This window comes from Carcharodon carcharias, chromosome 14, assembly GCF_017639515.1.
Source record: "Carcharodon carcharias isolate sCarCar2 chromosome 14, sCarCar2.pri, whole genome shotgun sequence".
Classification (NCBI taxonomy): Eukaryota; Metazoa; Chordata; class Chondrichthyes; order Lamniformes; family Lamnidae; genus Carcharodon; species Carcharodon carcharias.
In genome coordinates this window covers 124019688-124036814 of record NC_054480.1, presented here as the reverse complement: position 1 = coordinate 124036814, position 17127 = coordinate 124019688, and the positions used below count along the sequence as shown (strand labels likewise).

The window sequence follows — 17127 nt, the reverse complement described above, 5'->3', positions numbered from 1 at the left end:
ATGTGTTCACTCTCACTGGGGTACGGGGTCCCTTCCTCTCTGAAGGTGTTGACTTTCACTGGGGTACGGGGTCCCCCAGCTCTCCTGAAGATGCTGACTCTCACTGGGGTACAGGTCTTCTCTGCTCCTGAAGATGCTAACTCTCAGTGGGGTGCAGGTCCTCCTCCTCTCCTGAAGGTGCTGACTCTCACTGGGATATGGGTCCCCTCCTCTCCTGAAGGTGCTGACTCTCACTGGGGTACGGGTCTCCTCCTCTCCTGAAGGTGCTGACTCTTTCTGGAGCCATTCTTGTGAATTTTTTTCTGCACCCTTCTCAAATGCCTTCACATCTTTCTTAAAGTGTAGTACCCAGAACTGGACACAATACTCCAGCAAAGGCTGAACCAGTGTTTTTTACAGATTTAACATAACTTCCTTGCTTTTGTACTCTACACCCCTATTGATAAAGTGCAGGATGCTGTCTGCTTTATTAACCAATCTCTGTCCTTTCACCTTCAATGACTTATGCACATATACACCCAGGCCCCTCTGCTCCTGTTCCATACCAGTTGGTGAAGTCAAAATTTAGTCACAGAGCCTTTCCTTGTTGAGATAATTTATTGACATTGTTCAGCATCAATACCCCTCACCCACACCCAGTGTCCCAGCTATCCCCTACTTATATGTGTTCAAATACCCATAACCTGTTTTCCTTTACAATGTAATTGACTGACAAACTTTAACAATGTATTGATAAGACATTTACACACTTTATTTTATATTGTCTTTCCATCTTCTTCCTACCAAAATGAAAATCTTCACATTTCTCCGCATTGAACTTCATCTGTCTGTCTGCTTATTCCACCAACCTGTCTATGTCCTTTTGAAATTCTACACTATCCTCTTCACAATTCACAATGTTTCCAGGTTTTGTATCGTCCACAAATTTTGAAATTGTATTCTATACACCAAGGCCTTGTTCATTAATATATATCAGGAAGAGCTAGAGCCCTAACAGATCTGTTGCCTTGGCTGTAACATTTATTTCTTGCCTGGGTTGATTGTAGGATGACCAGCAGTGAGGAGTGTACCTGGGGTGAGGAGGACGAGATGTCAGAGCATAATTATTATAATAGCATTCCAGGAAAGGAACCTCCACTGGGAGGTGTTGTGGACACCAGGAGCAGACAGCGGAATGTTCAGATGCCGTCATCCAGCTTGCCAGGCACTGTGCAGGTCAGTGTCCTTTTTGATTGTTTACTTCATGGTTCTGTTGGTAACAGGCTTCAAACCCCATATTTACATCATTCCCTTTTGTGTTTTCTTGTTGCCCTCCCTGTTGTGTCAGCACAGTCTGAATCTGGGGTTCCATGAATACCAGCTGGCCTCTGATGGTCTGTCACTGGTGGTGTTCATTTTGCACCTAGTCACTTAGTGTCAGCAAGGTATTTGGCTGGATTAGGCATCACAGTGGAGCCCCATCCTGTTCCTCACCTGATCTCTGGGAATTGTATCTTGTCATAATAAACTGGTTAACTTTGTGCAATTCTTCCAAGGGATGCTTTTGAATCAAATTAATTTTAAATGCACATTACATCTAAGACTACTGTGGAATTTTCTGAAACTTCTGGAATCTTCTGTACTGTTTTGAGAAACATTGAGCTAGAAGCCAGCTCTGCCCACAGAACTGACCATGCTGATTGAATTTAAATACGCTCCCATTTGCAGGATTTTGAGGAGGCTCAGAGAATTGATTTTTTTGTTGGGGGGGTGAGGGGGGGGTGGCACGAGGAGACTATTGGACATATTTGGAAATCTTTAAATATTATTTGAAATTTACCAAGGGTACTGCGTCTAGTTCTGGGTGCCATACTTGAGGAAGGCATTGGAGAGAGTACAGAAGAGATTCACAAGATGATTCCCGGGATGAAGAACTGTGGCTGTGAGGATAAATTGGAGAGGTTGGGGCTGTCTTCCTTGGAGAAAAGAAGGCTGAGAGGAGACTTGATAGAAGTATTCAAGATCCTGAGGGATATGGACAGGGTGAATAGTGAGAAACTGTTCCCACTCAAGAGAACATCAAGAACTAGAGGGCATAGATTCAAAATAATTGGCAAAAGGAATAAATGTGATGTGAGGAAAAGAAATTTCACCCAGAGGGTGGTTGGAGTCTGGAATAAACTTCCTGAAAGGGTGGTGGAGGCAGGTTCGATTGAGGTATTCAGAAGGGAATTGGATTGCTACCTGAAAAGAGAGAATGTGCAAGATTACGGGGATAAGGCAGGGGAGTGGGACTAGGTGGAATGTTCTTTCAGAGAGCCAGTGCAGGCTCGATGGGCCGAATGGCCTCCCAAACCCTAAAGATATTTGAAGAAACAGACTACCATACATTAATTTAACGAGAGAATGGTTCTGTAAGGTTTCTAGATTCGTTTTCAGTTATTTAAAATCAGCTACTCAGATGGTCAATAAAAGCAAAATACTGCGGATGCTGGAAATCTGAACAAAAACAGAAAATGCTGTAAAAACTCAGCAGGTCTGACAGCATCTGTGGAGAGGATAAAACAAAGTTAGCGTTTCAAGTCTGTATGACTCTTCTTCAAAGCAGGAAGTCTGCCAGAGTGTTGTCTTCCATATCTGTAATAATCTGCTCTTGTAATATTGGGCTGGAGTTTTGTTTCTCTGGATAATGTTCTGATGGAATGGGTTCTCCCTGTTATAGAACCTGCCTGATTTTCAGTTGATTGCTTTGTCTAAGAACTGGGTGAACTGTTTCTCCAGAGACTCCCCTATTGTTTTCAGTAATACTGTGTACTACCATGTCCAGTAATCAACTGGTTTGGGAACATGGTGATAGGAAACACTTGGGACAAATTCACCCTCTCCCAATCCCGGACGTTACACGATATGATGGTAATGGAATTGTTAACTAATCTTTATCAATTGTTCTATAACATGGTCAAACAGGAATTGAGGAAAAAGGCCAATGAGAGAGAGTTTTGGGGAACCCTGTGTCTACAGTCTGTTTGGAGAAGTGATTTAATGCCTGTGTTATTGTGTTTAGTTAACAATGTGTCACGACTCACTGGAGATAGTGCGCTGTAATATCCAGCCCCACTGCTCCCCAAGCCGTGACAAATGTGAAAAGTTTGACCAAACTACCAGATTGTCTCAATTCTACCTAACTGTTTAATTTAGGTAAACAGAATATGGGCACCATGTTTGTAAACTTAATAAGTAAATAACTGTTTATTGAACAAACTGTCATTAACCAGTGGCATAAGAAAGAAATACGAACTGCTTATTTCTAACTCTATTACCTAAATTCTACAACTTCTTAAATCCCTATACACAGACATACAAGACACATAAGACACACAAAAGCATGGATTTTAAGGAGGAATTTAAAACAGTTCAATAACACCAATTCTGGAGTACAGGATTCAATGGGTAGATTTTGATTGATGTCTTCCGAATTCCTTTCAGTTCTTGTTGACACAAGGTGGTCTTTCAGTATTTAGTTCACTGGTTGAGCACTTGTCTTTCAATGTCTCTAACATTGACTTTCCCCTTTGACTCTTGACAGGGGTTTTCAGAGAGAAAGCAGGTTATAGAGATATGAGGAGAAAAAGCCAGCTAGCTATTATTGTGGAATTACTGGAATCTTCCACACACAAGAAAAAGGTCTTGTTCCTTTCAGGCGAGGAGCTATTCTGCTACACTGCTCTCACACAAACCTGGTCACCTGGTCAGGAGCCAATTAAAATGTTGTTGCCAGGCAGATCCCTTGGTCTAGGACTCCTTTCCGGCACCATCCTGTCTTTCATGGCACACTCTGTTCCAGGAATGCAATATTGTATATATCTTTCATCCTGTTCCAGTGGACATGTCTTTCAACCTCTAGCCATTAATCCCCAGACCAACAGAAAATAAAAAGAGATGTTCTTTACAGCAGTCCAGCAGAAATTAAAAGATATGTTCCTTACAAATATTTTTGTGTAATGTAGTAGGTTTTAATAATAGCTTCTCAAGCATGGGTTAGATTTGACTTTAGGCTCCTGCACATTCTGGCATTGAGGATTCCTCCCTCCAATCGTATTGAGTTGAGTAACAGCTCATTGAATCATTGTGAACTGGATGATTATTCAAGGCAGTGACACATCTCCAGCCTGGATTCCTGAAATCAGACATAAACCTGAACCTCAGTCTGTTGTTAACCTTTGACATGTTCTGTGGGTCTTCACTGAACATCTGCCCTGCCCCCCCATCCACGCACCCACCCCCTCATTGAAGATTCTTTTCATTGCAGCTCAGTAATCCCCCTGGGCGGGAGATGGATCAGAATGCACAGGAGAATACCAAGAACCGCAGTGAGGACCTGGGACAATCCATGGCAGGTCAGGGATGATCCATTTTCATAACCTTTGGGAGTTGCCTGAGTGAAGGAACACAGCCCTGATTGATGTATCGGAGGGAATTTGTCCCCTGTTGTCACCCATTCCCCTTTGGTTTCCACTGACACAATCCACGACCTTGCCCACACTGTTTGTGGGATATTTAAACAAGGAGGCCATTGCTGCCCATGGTGAACTCGCTCTGAGGAACAGAAACACACGCAGATTCCAGGAATGGTCCCTGTCGAATGGGGGAGCCCAAACTGATTGCTTTTCGCCAACCACCCTTCCCACCCCAGCCCACCCCTCAGTACCCCAGAGCTCTGAGGCCAATTACAGAATCCTAACCTGCACCTCAGCTGATGCAGCAAAGTGAGAGCTGAAACAAAAGCAGAATTACCTGGAAAAACTCAGCAGGTCTGGCAGCATTGGCGGAGAAGAAAAGAGTTGACGTTTCGAGTCCTCATGACCCTTCAACAGAACTAGGTGAATCCAAGGAGAGGGGTGAAATATAAGTTGGTTTCAGGTTGGGGGGTGGGTGGGGGGGGGGTGGTTGGTGGTCGGTGGTCGGGTGGGGGGAGAGAAGTGAAGGGGGTTGGTGTAATTGTAGGGACAAACAAGCAGTGATAGGAGCAGATCATCAAAAGATGTCACAGACAAAGGAACACATAGGTGTTGAAGTTGGTGATATTATCTAAATGAATGTGCTAATTAAGAATGGATGGTAGGGCACTCAAGGTATAGCTCTAGTGGGTGTGGGGGAGCATAAAAGATTTTAAAATGATGGAAATAGGTGGGAAAAGAAAAATCTATATAAATTATTGGAAAAAACAAAAGGAAGGGGGAAGAAACAGAAAGGGGGTGGGGATGGAGGAGGGAGTTCAAGATCTAAAGTTGTTGAATTCAATATTCAGTCCGGAAGGCTGTAAAGTACCTAGTCGGAAGATGAGGTGCTGTTCCTCTAGTTTGCGTTGGGCTTCACTGGAACAATGCAGCAAGCCAAGGACAGACATGTGGGCAAGAGAGCAGGGTGGAGTGTTAAAATGGCAAGCGACAGGGAGGTTTGGGTCATTCTTGCGGACAGACTGCAGGTGTTCTGCAAAGCGGTCACCCAGTTTACGTTTGGTCTCTCCAATGTAGAGGAGACCGCATTGGGAGCAACGAATACAGTAGACTAAGTTGGGGGAAATGCAAGTGAAATGCTGCTTCACTTGAAAGGAGTGTTTGGGCCCTTGGACAGTGAGGAGAGAGGAAGTGAAGGGGCAGGTGTTACATCTTTTGCGTGGGCATGGGGAGGTGCCATAGGTGGGGGTTGAGGAGTAGGGGGTGATGGAGGAATGGACCAGGGTGTCGCGGAGGGAACGATCCCTACGGAATGCCGACAGGGGGAGTGAAGGGAAGATATGTTTGGTGGTGGCATCCTGCGGGAGTTGGCGGAAATGGCGGAGGATGATCCTTTGAATGCGGAGGCTGGTGGGGTGATAAGTGAGGACAAGGGGTCCCTATCATGTTTCTGGGAGGGAGGAGAAGGTGTGAGGGCGGATGCGCAGGAGATGGGCCGGACACGGTTGAGGGCCCTGTCAACGACCGTGGGTGGAAAACCTCGGTTAAGGAAGAAGGAGGACATGTCAGAGGAACTGTTTTTGAAGATAACATCATCGGAACAGGTGCGACGGAGGCGAAGGAACTGAGAGAATGGGATGGAGTCCTTACAGGAAGCGGGGTGTGAGGAGCTGTAGTCGAGGTAGCTGTGGGAGTCGGTGGGTTTGTAATGGATATTGGTGGACAGTCTATCACCAGAGATTGAGACAGAGAGGTCAAGGAAGGGAAGGGAAGTGTCAGAGATGGACCACGTGAAAATGATGGAGCGGCGGAGATTGGAAGCAAAATTAATAAATTTTTTCAAGTCCCGACGAGAGCATGAAGCGGTACCGAAGTAATCATCGATGTACCGGAGAAAGAGTTGTGGAAGGGGGCCGGAGTAGGACTGCAACAAGGAATGTTCCACATACCCCATAAAGAGACAGGCATAGCTGGGGCCCATGCGGGTACCCATAGCCACACCTTTTATTTGGAGGAAGAAAGGTGTGGCTATGGGTACCCGCATGGGCCCCAGCTATGCCTGTCTCTTTATGGGGTATGTGGAACATTCCTTGTTCCAGTCCTACTCTGGCCCCCTTCCACAACTCTTTCTCCAGTACATTGATGATTACTTCGGTGCTGCTTCATGCTCTCGTCGGGACTTGGAAAAATGTATTAATTTTGCTTCCAATCTCCACCCCTCCATCATTTTCACATGGTCCATCTCTGACACTTCCCTTCCCTTCCTTGACCTCTCTGTCTCAATCTCTGGTGATAGACTGTCCACCAATATCCATTACAAACCCACCGACTCCCACAGCTACCTCGACTACAACTCCTCACACCCCTCTTCCTGTAAGGACTCCATCCCATTCTCTCAGTTCCTTCACCTCCGTTGCATCTGTTCCGATGATGCTACCTTCAAAAACAGTTCCTCTGACATGTCCTCCTTCTTCCTTAACCGAGGTTTTCCACCCATGGTCGTTGACAGGGCCCTCAACCGTGTCCGGCCCATCTCCTGCGCATCCGCCCTCACGCCTTCTCCTCCCTCCCAGAAACATGATAGGGTCCCCCTTGTCCTCACTTATCACCCCACCAGCCTCCGCATTCAAAGGATCATCCTCCGCCATTTCCGCCAACTCCAGCAGGATGCCACCACCAAACATATCTTCCCTTCACTCCCCCTGTCGGCATTCCGTAGGGATCGTTCCCTCCGGGACACCCTGGTCCATTCCTCCATCACCCCCTACTCCTCAACCCCCACCTATGGCACCTCCCCATGCCCACGCAAAAGATGTAACACCTGCCCCTTCACTTCCTCTCTCCTCACCGTCCAAGGGCCCAAACACTACTTTCAAGTGAAGCAGCATTTCACTTGCATTTCCCCCAACTTAGTCTACTGTATTCGTTGCTCCCAATGCGGTCTACTCTACATTGGAGAGACCAAACGTAAACTGGGTGACCGCTTTGCAGAACACTTGCGGTCTGTCCGCAAGAATGACCCAAACCTCCCTGTCGCTTGCCATTTTAACACTCCACCCTGCTCTCTTGCCCACATGTCTGTCCTTGGCTTGCTGCATTGTTCCAGTGAAGCCCAACGCAACCTAGAGGAACAGCACCTCATCTTCCGACTAGGCACTTTACAGCCTTCCGGACTGAATATTGAATTCAACAACTTTAGATCTTGAACTCCCTCCTCCATCCCCACCCCCTTTCTGTTTCTTCCCCCTTCCTTTTGTTTTTTCCAATAATTTATATAGATTTTTCTTTTCCCATCTATTTCCGTTATTTTTAAATCTTTTATGCCCTGCTTGCCTTTCCACCCCACCCCCACTAGAGCTATACCTTGAGTGCCCTACCATCCATTCCTAATTAGCACATTCGTTTAGATAATATCACCAACTTTAACACCTATGTGTTCTTTTGTCCGTGACATCTTTTGATGATCTGCTCCTATCACTGCTTGTTTGTCCCTACAACCACACCACCCCACTTCATTTCTTTCCCCCCACCTAACCCCCCCCCCCCCCACCTTAAACCAACTTATATTTCACCCTCTCCTTGGATTCACCTAGTTCTGTTGAAGGGTCATGAGGACTTGAAACGTCAACCCTTTTCTTCTCCGCCGATGCTGCCAGACCTGCTGAGTTTTTCCAGGTAATTCTGTTTTTGTTTTTTGTTATTAAAGTGAGAGCTGATCCTGGGATACTGTAAAGCTCAGAACCACATAAGCTTGTGCATTTAACCACTGAGCCGGTGACACAGTCCAGGAAGGAATTTTGACCAATGTCTTCAGTATTCAAGTTGCTCTCAATCAGAATGAGCAACAACCTCCCCATGACACTGATATAGAAGCTCAGGGAGTGAGACCAGAACAAAGCCTGTACACCAGCCTTCACCATTACTGCATGGCACTGACTACAGTCGTGGGATTGTAAATTACAGGTGCGTTCAGTGACGGTTATCTCCGGCCATATGGAAAATCCACGTGTGAGGAGCACATGTACGTTAACACTCAGTCCCTCGACCAGCAGGAATGGAGCGGCAGTGAGATGAGAGTAACTCTGAACGGAGCATCAGGGGACACGATGGAGAGTCCCGAGAAAGACATGTTTGACATGAGTAAGTGTTTATATGACATACACCCAGCACCGCAGTAAGGTCCAGGCAGATGATTGGTTCCTTTCACTGCCTGTGACCAGTTAACTCTCACAATCAGAATCATTGCCTGAAGCCATTTTAGCAAAATCACGATGAGAAACAGTAGCTCAGAGATTGGATTCAATCCACATTCTGTTTCCCAGCCCTGGGTAATTGTTTCACATTCTCTCATCCCTCAAACCTACCGCAGGATTCCCTCAGGAATGTATCACTGTTGACAGCTTCTCAGAATTATTTTTCAGGCCAACATTCCCAGTACGGTAAAAGCAAAATACTGCAGATGTTGGAAATCTAAAACAAAAACAGAAAATGATGTAAAAGCTCAGCAGGTTTAACAACATCTGTGGAGTGAGAAACAGAGTCAACGTTTCGAGTCCGTATGACTCTTCTTCAGAGCTGTACTCCCAGTGTGGTCCTGACGGAGTGCTGCACTGTCGGAGGGTCAATACTGAGGGAGCACTGCATTTTCAGATGGTCAGTACCCTCTGCTTCTGTAAACTCCTGCAGCACTACAACCCTGCAAGGCTTTTGCATTCCTCCAGTTCTGTCCTCTTGGCTATTCCTGATTTTAATTCTTCCACCATTGGCAGCCTTGCCTTCAGCTACTTGGGATTCCTTCCCTAACCTTCTCCACCTCTCTCTCCTCATTTAAGATGCTCCTTAAACCCTACGTCTTTGACCAAACATTTGGTCACTTGTACTAACATCGCCTTACATGGTTCAGTGTCAACTTTTGTTCAGTCAGACTCCTTTTGTTGTATTATGTTAAAGATGCAATATAAACACAAGTTGTTGTGTGTGTCTATCTGTGAGACTGCGTGTGAGTGAGTTATGCGGTCTCTCATTGTCTGTTCACAGGAGAAAGTGGGTGGAGGCTGTTTGTACTACAATGCAGACAAACTCAGCCTGGCCTCTCTCACGTTTATTATCTTTCCACTAAAGGGCCATTTGAGGATGCCTTAAAACTGCACGATGCCAAATCCAGCAAATGTAAAGGAGGAGGAACGGGAATCTCGCGGTTAAATGTCGGCACAGGCAGGGCCATGGAGGAGGAGCAACTAAAGCGGCAATCCTGGTATCATGGGAAAATTAGTCGGAAAGTGGCCGAGAAGCTCCTGGTGTTGGATGGAGATTTCCTAGTGAGGGAAAGCCTGACAAACCCTGGGCAGTATGTCCTGACTGGAATGCACAATAGCCAAGCCAAGCATCTGCTACTGGTGGACCCAGAAGGAGTGGTGAGCAAGCAACGGGGCTGGAAGCTCCAGTGTCTGTGGGTAAGGGAGGGTTCCTGTTGCTCATGGCTGTGCATTGTCTGCTGCTAGAATGTTCCTGTGGGGCGGGGCGGGGGTGGCGCAAAGAGGGGGTGATGCTTCTGTGATTGAATAGTTTGCTGACACTCACTTCCAGGTGCAACTTTAAAGAACTGCTTCCCATTCAAAGTGCTTTTCGCTTCCTCCTGCCCCCGCTGCTCCCCCCTGTGCCTACCTCTCCCCTGCTGCTCCCCCCTCCCCTGCCGCTCCCTCTTCCCCCTGCTGCTCCCTTTTCCCCCTGCTCCTATCTCTCCCCCTGCCCCTACCTCTCCGCCTGCCCCTGCTGTAATGGGGTTGGTAACAGAACATGTCTGTTAGGGAAGTCTTTGTAGTCTTCTGTGTGTTAACAGCAAGTCTTTATTAAATACCTGTAACTATATACATATATACAGTAAGGATACAGGCAAGGAGCTAGCTGTTAACACGTCTCTGGCAAGCACCACACTGGGTGGGTTCCCTGCTCTGGGTCATGTGCCTTCCTACATCACTATGTGGGCAGTTCTGTACTCAGTCCCACATTCACCCTGTACATACCAGACCCTTATACTACACCTCCCTCATCTTTCCACCACTCCCATCTCTTCCCCCGCCCTCCGTCTCTACCTCTCTGCACCTCTTTGCCCCTGCCGCCTCCAGCATTGGCTCTAACTCTGCTTCTTCCTTCCAGGTTCGGACGAAGGATTTATTGTTTGAGAATATCACTCACCTGATTAACTATCACTTTGAGAGTGAGGTTCCAATTGTAGCAGCCGAGAGTGAAGTTTGCCTGAAGCAGATCATCAAGAGGAGGCACTGAGTGCAGCTGTAAGTGTCAGTGTGACAGTCTGTCTGGATTAGAGACTGATTGGAAAGGACACGTTATTATACAATGAGGGCCAGCACGAGTGTCACTACACAGAATGTTTCTCCATTTAGCATTTTTCTAGAAATGGAATCATGGGCTTTCGAGTGTGACCTCTAGAGCCGGGAGAATCTCTCAGAGACGCACCCTAGATATGGGCATCGGGAGAATTGCACAGAGATGCACCCTAGATACAGGCTCCAGGAGAATCTCACAGAGACACACCCTAGATACAGGTATCGGGAGAATCGCACAGAGACGCACCCTAGATGCAGGCATCGAGAGAATCGTACAGAGATGCACCCTAGATACAGGCACTGGGAGAATTGCACAGAAACTAACCCTAGATAAGGGGACTGGGGGAAGTGCACAGAGACGCACCCTAGATAAGGGCACTGGGGAATCTCACAGAGACACACCCCAGATACGGGCACCAGGAGAATCTCACAGAGATGCACCCTATATACGGGCACTGGGAGAATCTCACAGAGATGCACCCTATATACGGGCACTGGGAGAATCTCACAGACGCACCCTAGAAATGGGCACCAGGAGAATCTCACAGAGACGCACCCTAGATATGGGCACTGGGAGAATCTCATAGAGACGCACCCTAGATATAGGGACTGAAGAAATCTCACAGAAACGCACCGTAGATACGGGCATCGGGAGAATCTCACAGAGACGCACCCTAGATACGGGGACTGGGAGAATCTCACAGAGACGCACCCTAGATATGGGCATCGGGAGAATCTCACAGAGACGCACCCTAGATACGGGCATTGGGAGAATCTCACAGAGACGCACCCTAGATACGGAGACTGGGAGAATCTCACAGAGACGCACCATTGATACGGGCACTGGGAGACTCTCATAGCGATGCACCCTAGATATGAGGACTGGAGGAATCTCACAGAAATGCACCCTAATATGGGCACCGAGAGAATCTCACAGAGATGCACCCTAGATACGGGCACTGGGAGAATCTCACAGAGACGCACCCTAGATATGGGCACTGGGAGTCTCTCATGGAGACGCACCCTAGATATGGGGAGTGGAGGAATCTCACAGAAACGCACCGTAGTTATGGGCACCGGGAGAATCTTACAGAGACGCACCCTAGATATGGGCATCGGGAGAATCTTACAGAGACTCACCCTAGATGCGGGGACTGGGGGAATCTTACAGAGACGCACCCTAGATACGGCAACCGGGAGAATCTTACAGAGACGCACCCTAGATACAGGAACTTGGGGAATCTTACAGAGACATACCCTAGATACGGGCACTGGGAGAATCTCATGGAGACACACCCTAGATACGGGCATTGGGAGGATCTTACAGAGACTCACCCTAGATATGGGCAGTGGGAGACTCTCATAGAGACGCACCCTAGATATGGGGACTGGAGGAATCTCACAGAAATGCACCCTAGATATGGGCACCAGGAGAATCTCACACGCACCCCAGATACAGGCACCAGGAGAATCACACAGAAATGTACCCAAGATACGGGGACTGGGAGAATCTCACAGAGACGCACCCTAGATACGGGCATTGGAAGACTCTCACAGAGACGCAACCTAGACATGGGGACTGGAGGAATCTCACAGAAATGCACCCTAGATATGGGCACCAGGAGAATCTTATAGAGACGCACCCTAGACACGAGCACTGGGAGGATCTCACAGAGACCCATCCTACATACGGGCACTGGGAGAATCTTACAGGGTGCACCCTAGACACGGGCACCGGGAGAATCTCACAGAGACTCACCCTAGATACAGGGACTGGGAGAATCACACAGAGACACAGCCTAGATACAGGAAGAGTGCCAAGGAAAAGCTAAATGAAAGATTTGTATTTTCATAGTGCCTATCACATCGTCATGATGTCTCAAAGTATTTTACCGCCAATGACAAACATTTTGAAACGTAGTCCCTGCTAAAATATAGGAAACACGGCAGTTAATTTGCGCACAGCAAGACCCCATAAACAGCAATGTGATAATGATCAGATCATTTCTTTCAGTGATGTTGTTTAAGGGATAAATATTGTTCAGAACATCGAGCATAATATCGCTGCTCTTCTTCAATGTGGTGGTCATGTGATCTGTTACACCTACCTGAGTGTTATGACCGATGCAGTTAATAAAGCAGAGTTATTTTAAAATCCCAGAGGGAAATTCTAAACAACTGTCATAACCTATCATTTTAAGCGTTATGTTTGAGATGTGACTCTAAATTCAGGAATCAGACCACCAGTTCTTGAGGTTTTACATTAAATTAAATGAAACATTTTATTAATTTACACAGGTTAAAATATACACACACATGGCTACAAACTACTACTATCATAACTTTTAACAAATTGCCAAACTAATCTCCATTAAGGCAACAGCTACCCATAGACTTAACCAGACACCAGGCAAAGCATTTTCACCGTACAAATTCAAAATGAAGTTCTTTTCACTTTGGTTCCTGTGCAAGCAGTGGTAGGCTCACAGCTGCTTTGATGTTATATTGCCTCTGCCCTACACACACAACACTGCTGAAGTTATACCTCATCCAGCCTATTGAATGTAAATTCTCAATGTATCATCAACCTCTGAACTAAACCTCTTTAACAATGAAACCCCTTTCCTAGTACCAATTTTATTAGTAATATAAACATATCGTTTGGTAGCTGCTAAATAGGTGTCAGTTTTCACCCGACTTCTTGAATGCTCTATTCAAAAAATGCAAATGCACCCTATCTCTCTTACTTATCAAAACTAGTGCACATCAAAGCCCCCAGACTAGCTACCTTTAATCCAATTAAGATATACCCACAGACTAAACTTCTATTTTAAAATAAAAATATTTTCCAATAATATTATATACACTAATGGCTTCATGACACTGAGACACCAACAGGGCCTCTGTTTAACGTCTCATCCACAAGACTGCACCTCTGACAGTGTGACATTCCTTCAGCACTGCACTGGAGTGTCAGCTTGGATTATGGAGTGGGACTTGAACCCTTGTGATTCAGAGACAAGAATGTGACCCACTGAGGCACAACTGACACAAGAGGAGTGTAAATCATTGCAAATGGGGAGGATTAATTGACGTCATGTCCTCCATGTCTGGCTCATGGGAAGGAGAGCAAAACTCTTCCCCAAAGCTGGACAACAGAGGGGCAGAGTGTGATCAGTGAGTGGATCTCTGAGAGGACAGAGAAGGGAGGGAACAACAATTGAGGGGACAGATCGGGGAGAGGCCGGATTTTCACCAGCGGATGATCAGTAACTGAAAGGGAGAAGGAGATCGGCTGCAGGGAAGGGAATATATTCCAGCGTCACAGGGGCTGGGCAGTCAGAGTGAGAAACTGTTCAATATTGGAAAAAATTCCAACTCTGTCACTATCAACAATAAGTTGCATTTCCATAGCACCTTTTAAAGTCCCAAAATACTTCAAAGGAGTTTTGTGCCCTGGGGATATGTAAGAGGCCAGAATTAGATGTGTGCGTGGATATTTCAGAGGATTGTAAGGGCAGGAGGAGGTTACAGAGATAGGGAGAGTTGTGGGGGCAGGAGGAGGTTACAGAGATAGGGAGAGTTGTGGGGTCAGGAGGAGGTTACAGAGATAGGGAGGATTGTAAGGGCAGGAGGAGGATACAATGATAGGGAGGGTTGCAGGGGCTGGAGGAGGTTACAGAGATAGGGAGGGCTGTAGGGGCTGGAGTAGGTTACAGAGATAGGGAGAGTTGTGGGGGCTGGAGGAGGTTACAGAGATAGGGAGGATTGTAAGGGCAGGAGGAGGTTACAGAGATGGGGGGGATTGTCGTGGCTGGAGGAGGTTACAGAGATGGGGAGGATTGTCGTGGCTGGAGGAGGATACAGAGATAGGCAGGGTTGTAGGGGCAGGAGGAGGTTACAGAGATAGGCAGGGTTGTAGGGGCAGGAGGAGGTTACAGAGATAGGGAAGATTGTAAGGGCAGGAGGAGGTTACAGAGATAGGGAGGGTTGTAGGGGCAGGAGGAGGTTACAGAGATAGGCAGGATTGTCATGGCTGGAGGAGGTTACAGAGATAGGGAGGATTGTAAGGGCAGGAGGAGGTTACAGAGATAGGCAGGGTTGTAAGGGCAGGAGGAGGTTACAGAGATAGAGAGGGGTGTAGGGGCAGGAGGAGGTTACAGAGATAGGGAGGATTGTAAGGGCAGGAGGAGGTTACAGAGATAGGAAGGATTGTCGTGGCAGGAGGAGGTTACAGAGATAGGCAGGATTGTCATGGCTGGAGGAGGTTACAGAGATAGGGAGCATTGTAAGGACAGGAGGAAGTTACAGAGATAGGCAGGGTTGTAGGGGCAGGAGGAGGTTACAGAGATAGGGAAGATTGTAAGGGCAGGAGGAGGTTACAGAGACAGGGAAGATTGTAAGGGCAGGAGGAGGTTACAGAGATAGGGAGGATTGTAAGGGCAGGAGGAGGTTACAGAGATAGGGAGGATTGTAAGGGCAGGAGGGGGTTACAGAGACAGGGAGGATTGTAAGGACAGGAGGAGGTTACAGAGATAGGGAGGGGTGTGGCTGTGGAGAGAGATTTGAAAACAGGGTTGCCATCACTATCATTCCTATCACTGTTGCTAATGTCATTCTAGTTCCTATCTTTAGTAAGCTCTGTATGTTTCTCCTGCTCACAGATGGCGGTTGATATGATTTGAATATCACCCTGGATTCCGAAGATATCTGGAGGTTTCAATTGGGAAACCGATGTTCCCGAGCAGCAGAGTTGCTTTGATTATAGACTGGAGTTAAGGTGTTTACAGGAGGGGCTGAGATTCCTCTCTCTCATGACCAGCTTTCTCTCCGCTACTGCTGCTTTACTGGGCATGTTGCTTACTGCAGTCAGAGTAATAATCACTACCTCGGCTGTCAAGAAACAAAATTCAATTGAACTTGAAAATTAATTGTTTATATTGATGATGTGTTCAGGACACATTGTGATGACAAAAGATGGACGGATGGAGGGAATCATGAATTCTGGGACTATACGTGTCTCAATGTCAACTCCTGTACATCTGTACAACACACACAGCGGTAAAAGGGGATGATTCACCTTCAGTCAGTGCTGTACGCCCTGTGTTATGTGTAAACATCAAATTACAGGGAGTTAAACCATCACCCGAGTTGGTAGGGCTGGTGCTGGAGACTGAGAGTCAGGGAGTGTCTGGGTGTGTGGGGATGGAGTGAGCGAGGGTGGGTGGTGGTTTATCAGAGAAAAAGGGTAGGACTAACATGGGATTGCACAGGGGGAGAGATTATCTTCAACATCCCCACATGGGAAACTCTGGGGAAACTAAACAACACCTCTAATCCATGAGACTGAGTATAGGGAGCTTCGACACTACAGACAGGCAGCCTCGAGCTCACTGCCTGAAAGGGTGGTAGAGGCAGAAACCCTTGTTACACTTAAGAAGTATTTGGATGTGCACTTGCGATGCCATGATATACAGGCTATGGGCCTAGTGCTGGAAAATGAGATTAGAATAGTTAGGTGATTGTCTGACCAGCACAGACGCAATGGGCCGAAGGGCCTTTTTCTGTGCTGTAGACCTCTATGACTGTGCCTCTTCTGACATGGATGTGATGGCCTGAATGGCCTCCTTGTGTGCTATAATGACTCTGTGTCTCCGTCCTGTGCTGGTTAGGATCAAGATGTCTCTTGAACTCATCAGTGCTTAAGATGCTGATGGAAGAATTCAAAGAACCTGCCCCTGTTTTACCATCCAGAGCATCAAGAACTCACTCCACAAACATTTCAAAAAAAATGATTTGCGGACCAGGGAGGCAGGTAGTGCTGAGAGTTCTGTCTCACTTTCTCTCTCTGTCTCTGCCTCCTTCTCTCTCACTGTCTCTCTCTCACTGTCTTTCTCCCCCTCATCCACTGTCTTCCTTGCCTGCTGCCTTGCTTACTCTCTCGGGTTCACTCACTGTTTCTCTTTCCCTGCCTGTCTGTCTCTCTTTCTCCCATGTCTCTGATTCTGGTGATATTTGTCAATAAGAAGTTTTGTGATTAATCTTTGAAATAAAAGTGATGATTGGAAGGTGTTTTGTGTTAATCCCATTTGTCCTGCATGCGGTGCATCCTCTAGGCAAAGAATGGGAGATCTGCTGAGCTGGGCATTGAACCTCGAGTTCAGCTGGAATCTGAATGCAGCAAAGACTATGACCATGTCGGGATGATTTGTTCATCATTGTTGGTTTGCGCCCCCCCACCCTGTCCCCTGGCCCACCCCCACCCCAGGACAATGTCCCCAGTGCAGCCACAGGCTGCTTCTCTATTAGTGTCAGTCCAGAGTCTTCCAGTGTCATAGAGTCAA

The 17127-nt window shown here is 47.0% G+C and overlaps 1 protein-coding gene across 2 annotated transcripts in view; it reads left to right on the top strand.

Moving 5' to 3' along the window:
- The window catches only part of LOC121286697 (SHC-transforming protein 2-like), an 85434-nt gene extending 68586 nt beyond the window's left edge, over nucleotides 1–16848 (top strand). For both annotated transcript variants that reach the window (XM_041203675.1, XM_041203676.1), the window contains 6 exons: nucleotides 1047–1215; nucleotides 4289–4376; nucleotides 8400–8576; nucleotides 9558–9889; nucleotides 10593–10729; nucleotides 15448–16848. In XM_041203675.1, coding sequence (XP_041059609.1) covers nucleotides 1047–1215; nucleotides 4289–4376; nucleotides 8400–8576; nucleotides 9558–9889; nucleotides 10593–10721 — 895 coding nt within the window. In that variant the 3' untranslated portion in view covers nucleotides 10722–10729; nucleotides 15448–16848. The remainder of the gene's footprint in view (nucleotides 1–1046; nucleotides 1216–4288; nucleotides 4377–8399; nucleotides 8577–9557; nucleotides 9890–10592; nucleotides 10730–15447) is intronic.
- Nucleotides 16849–17127: the final 279 nt, after the last annotated feature.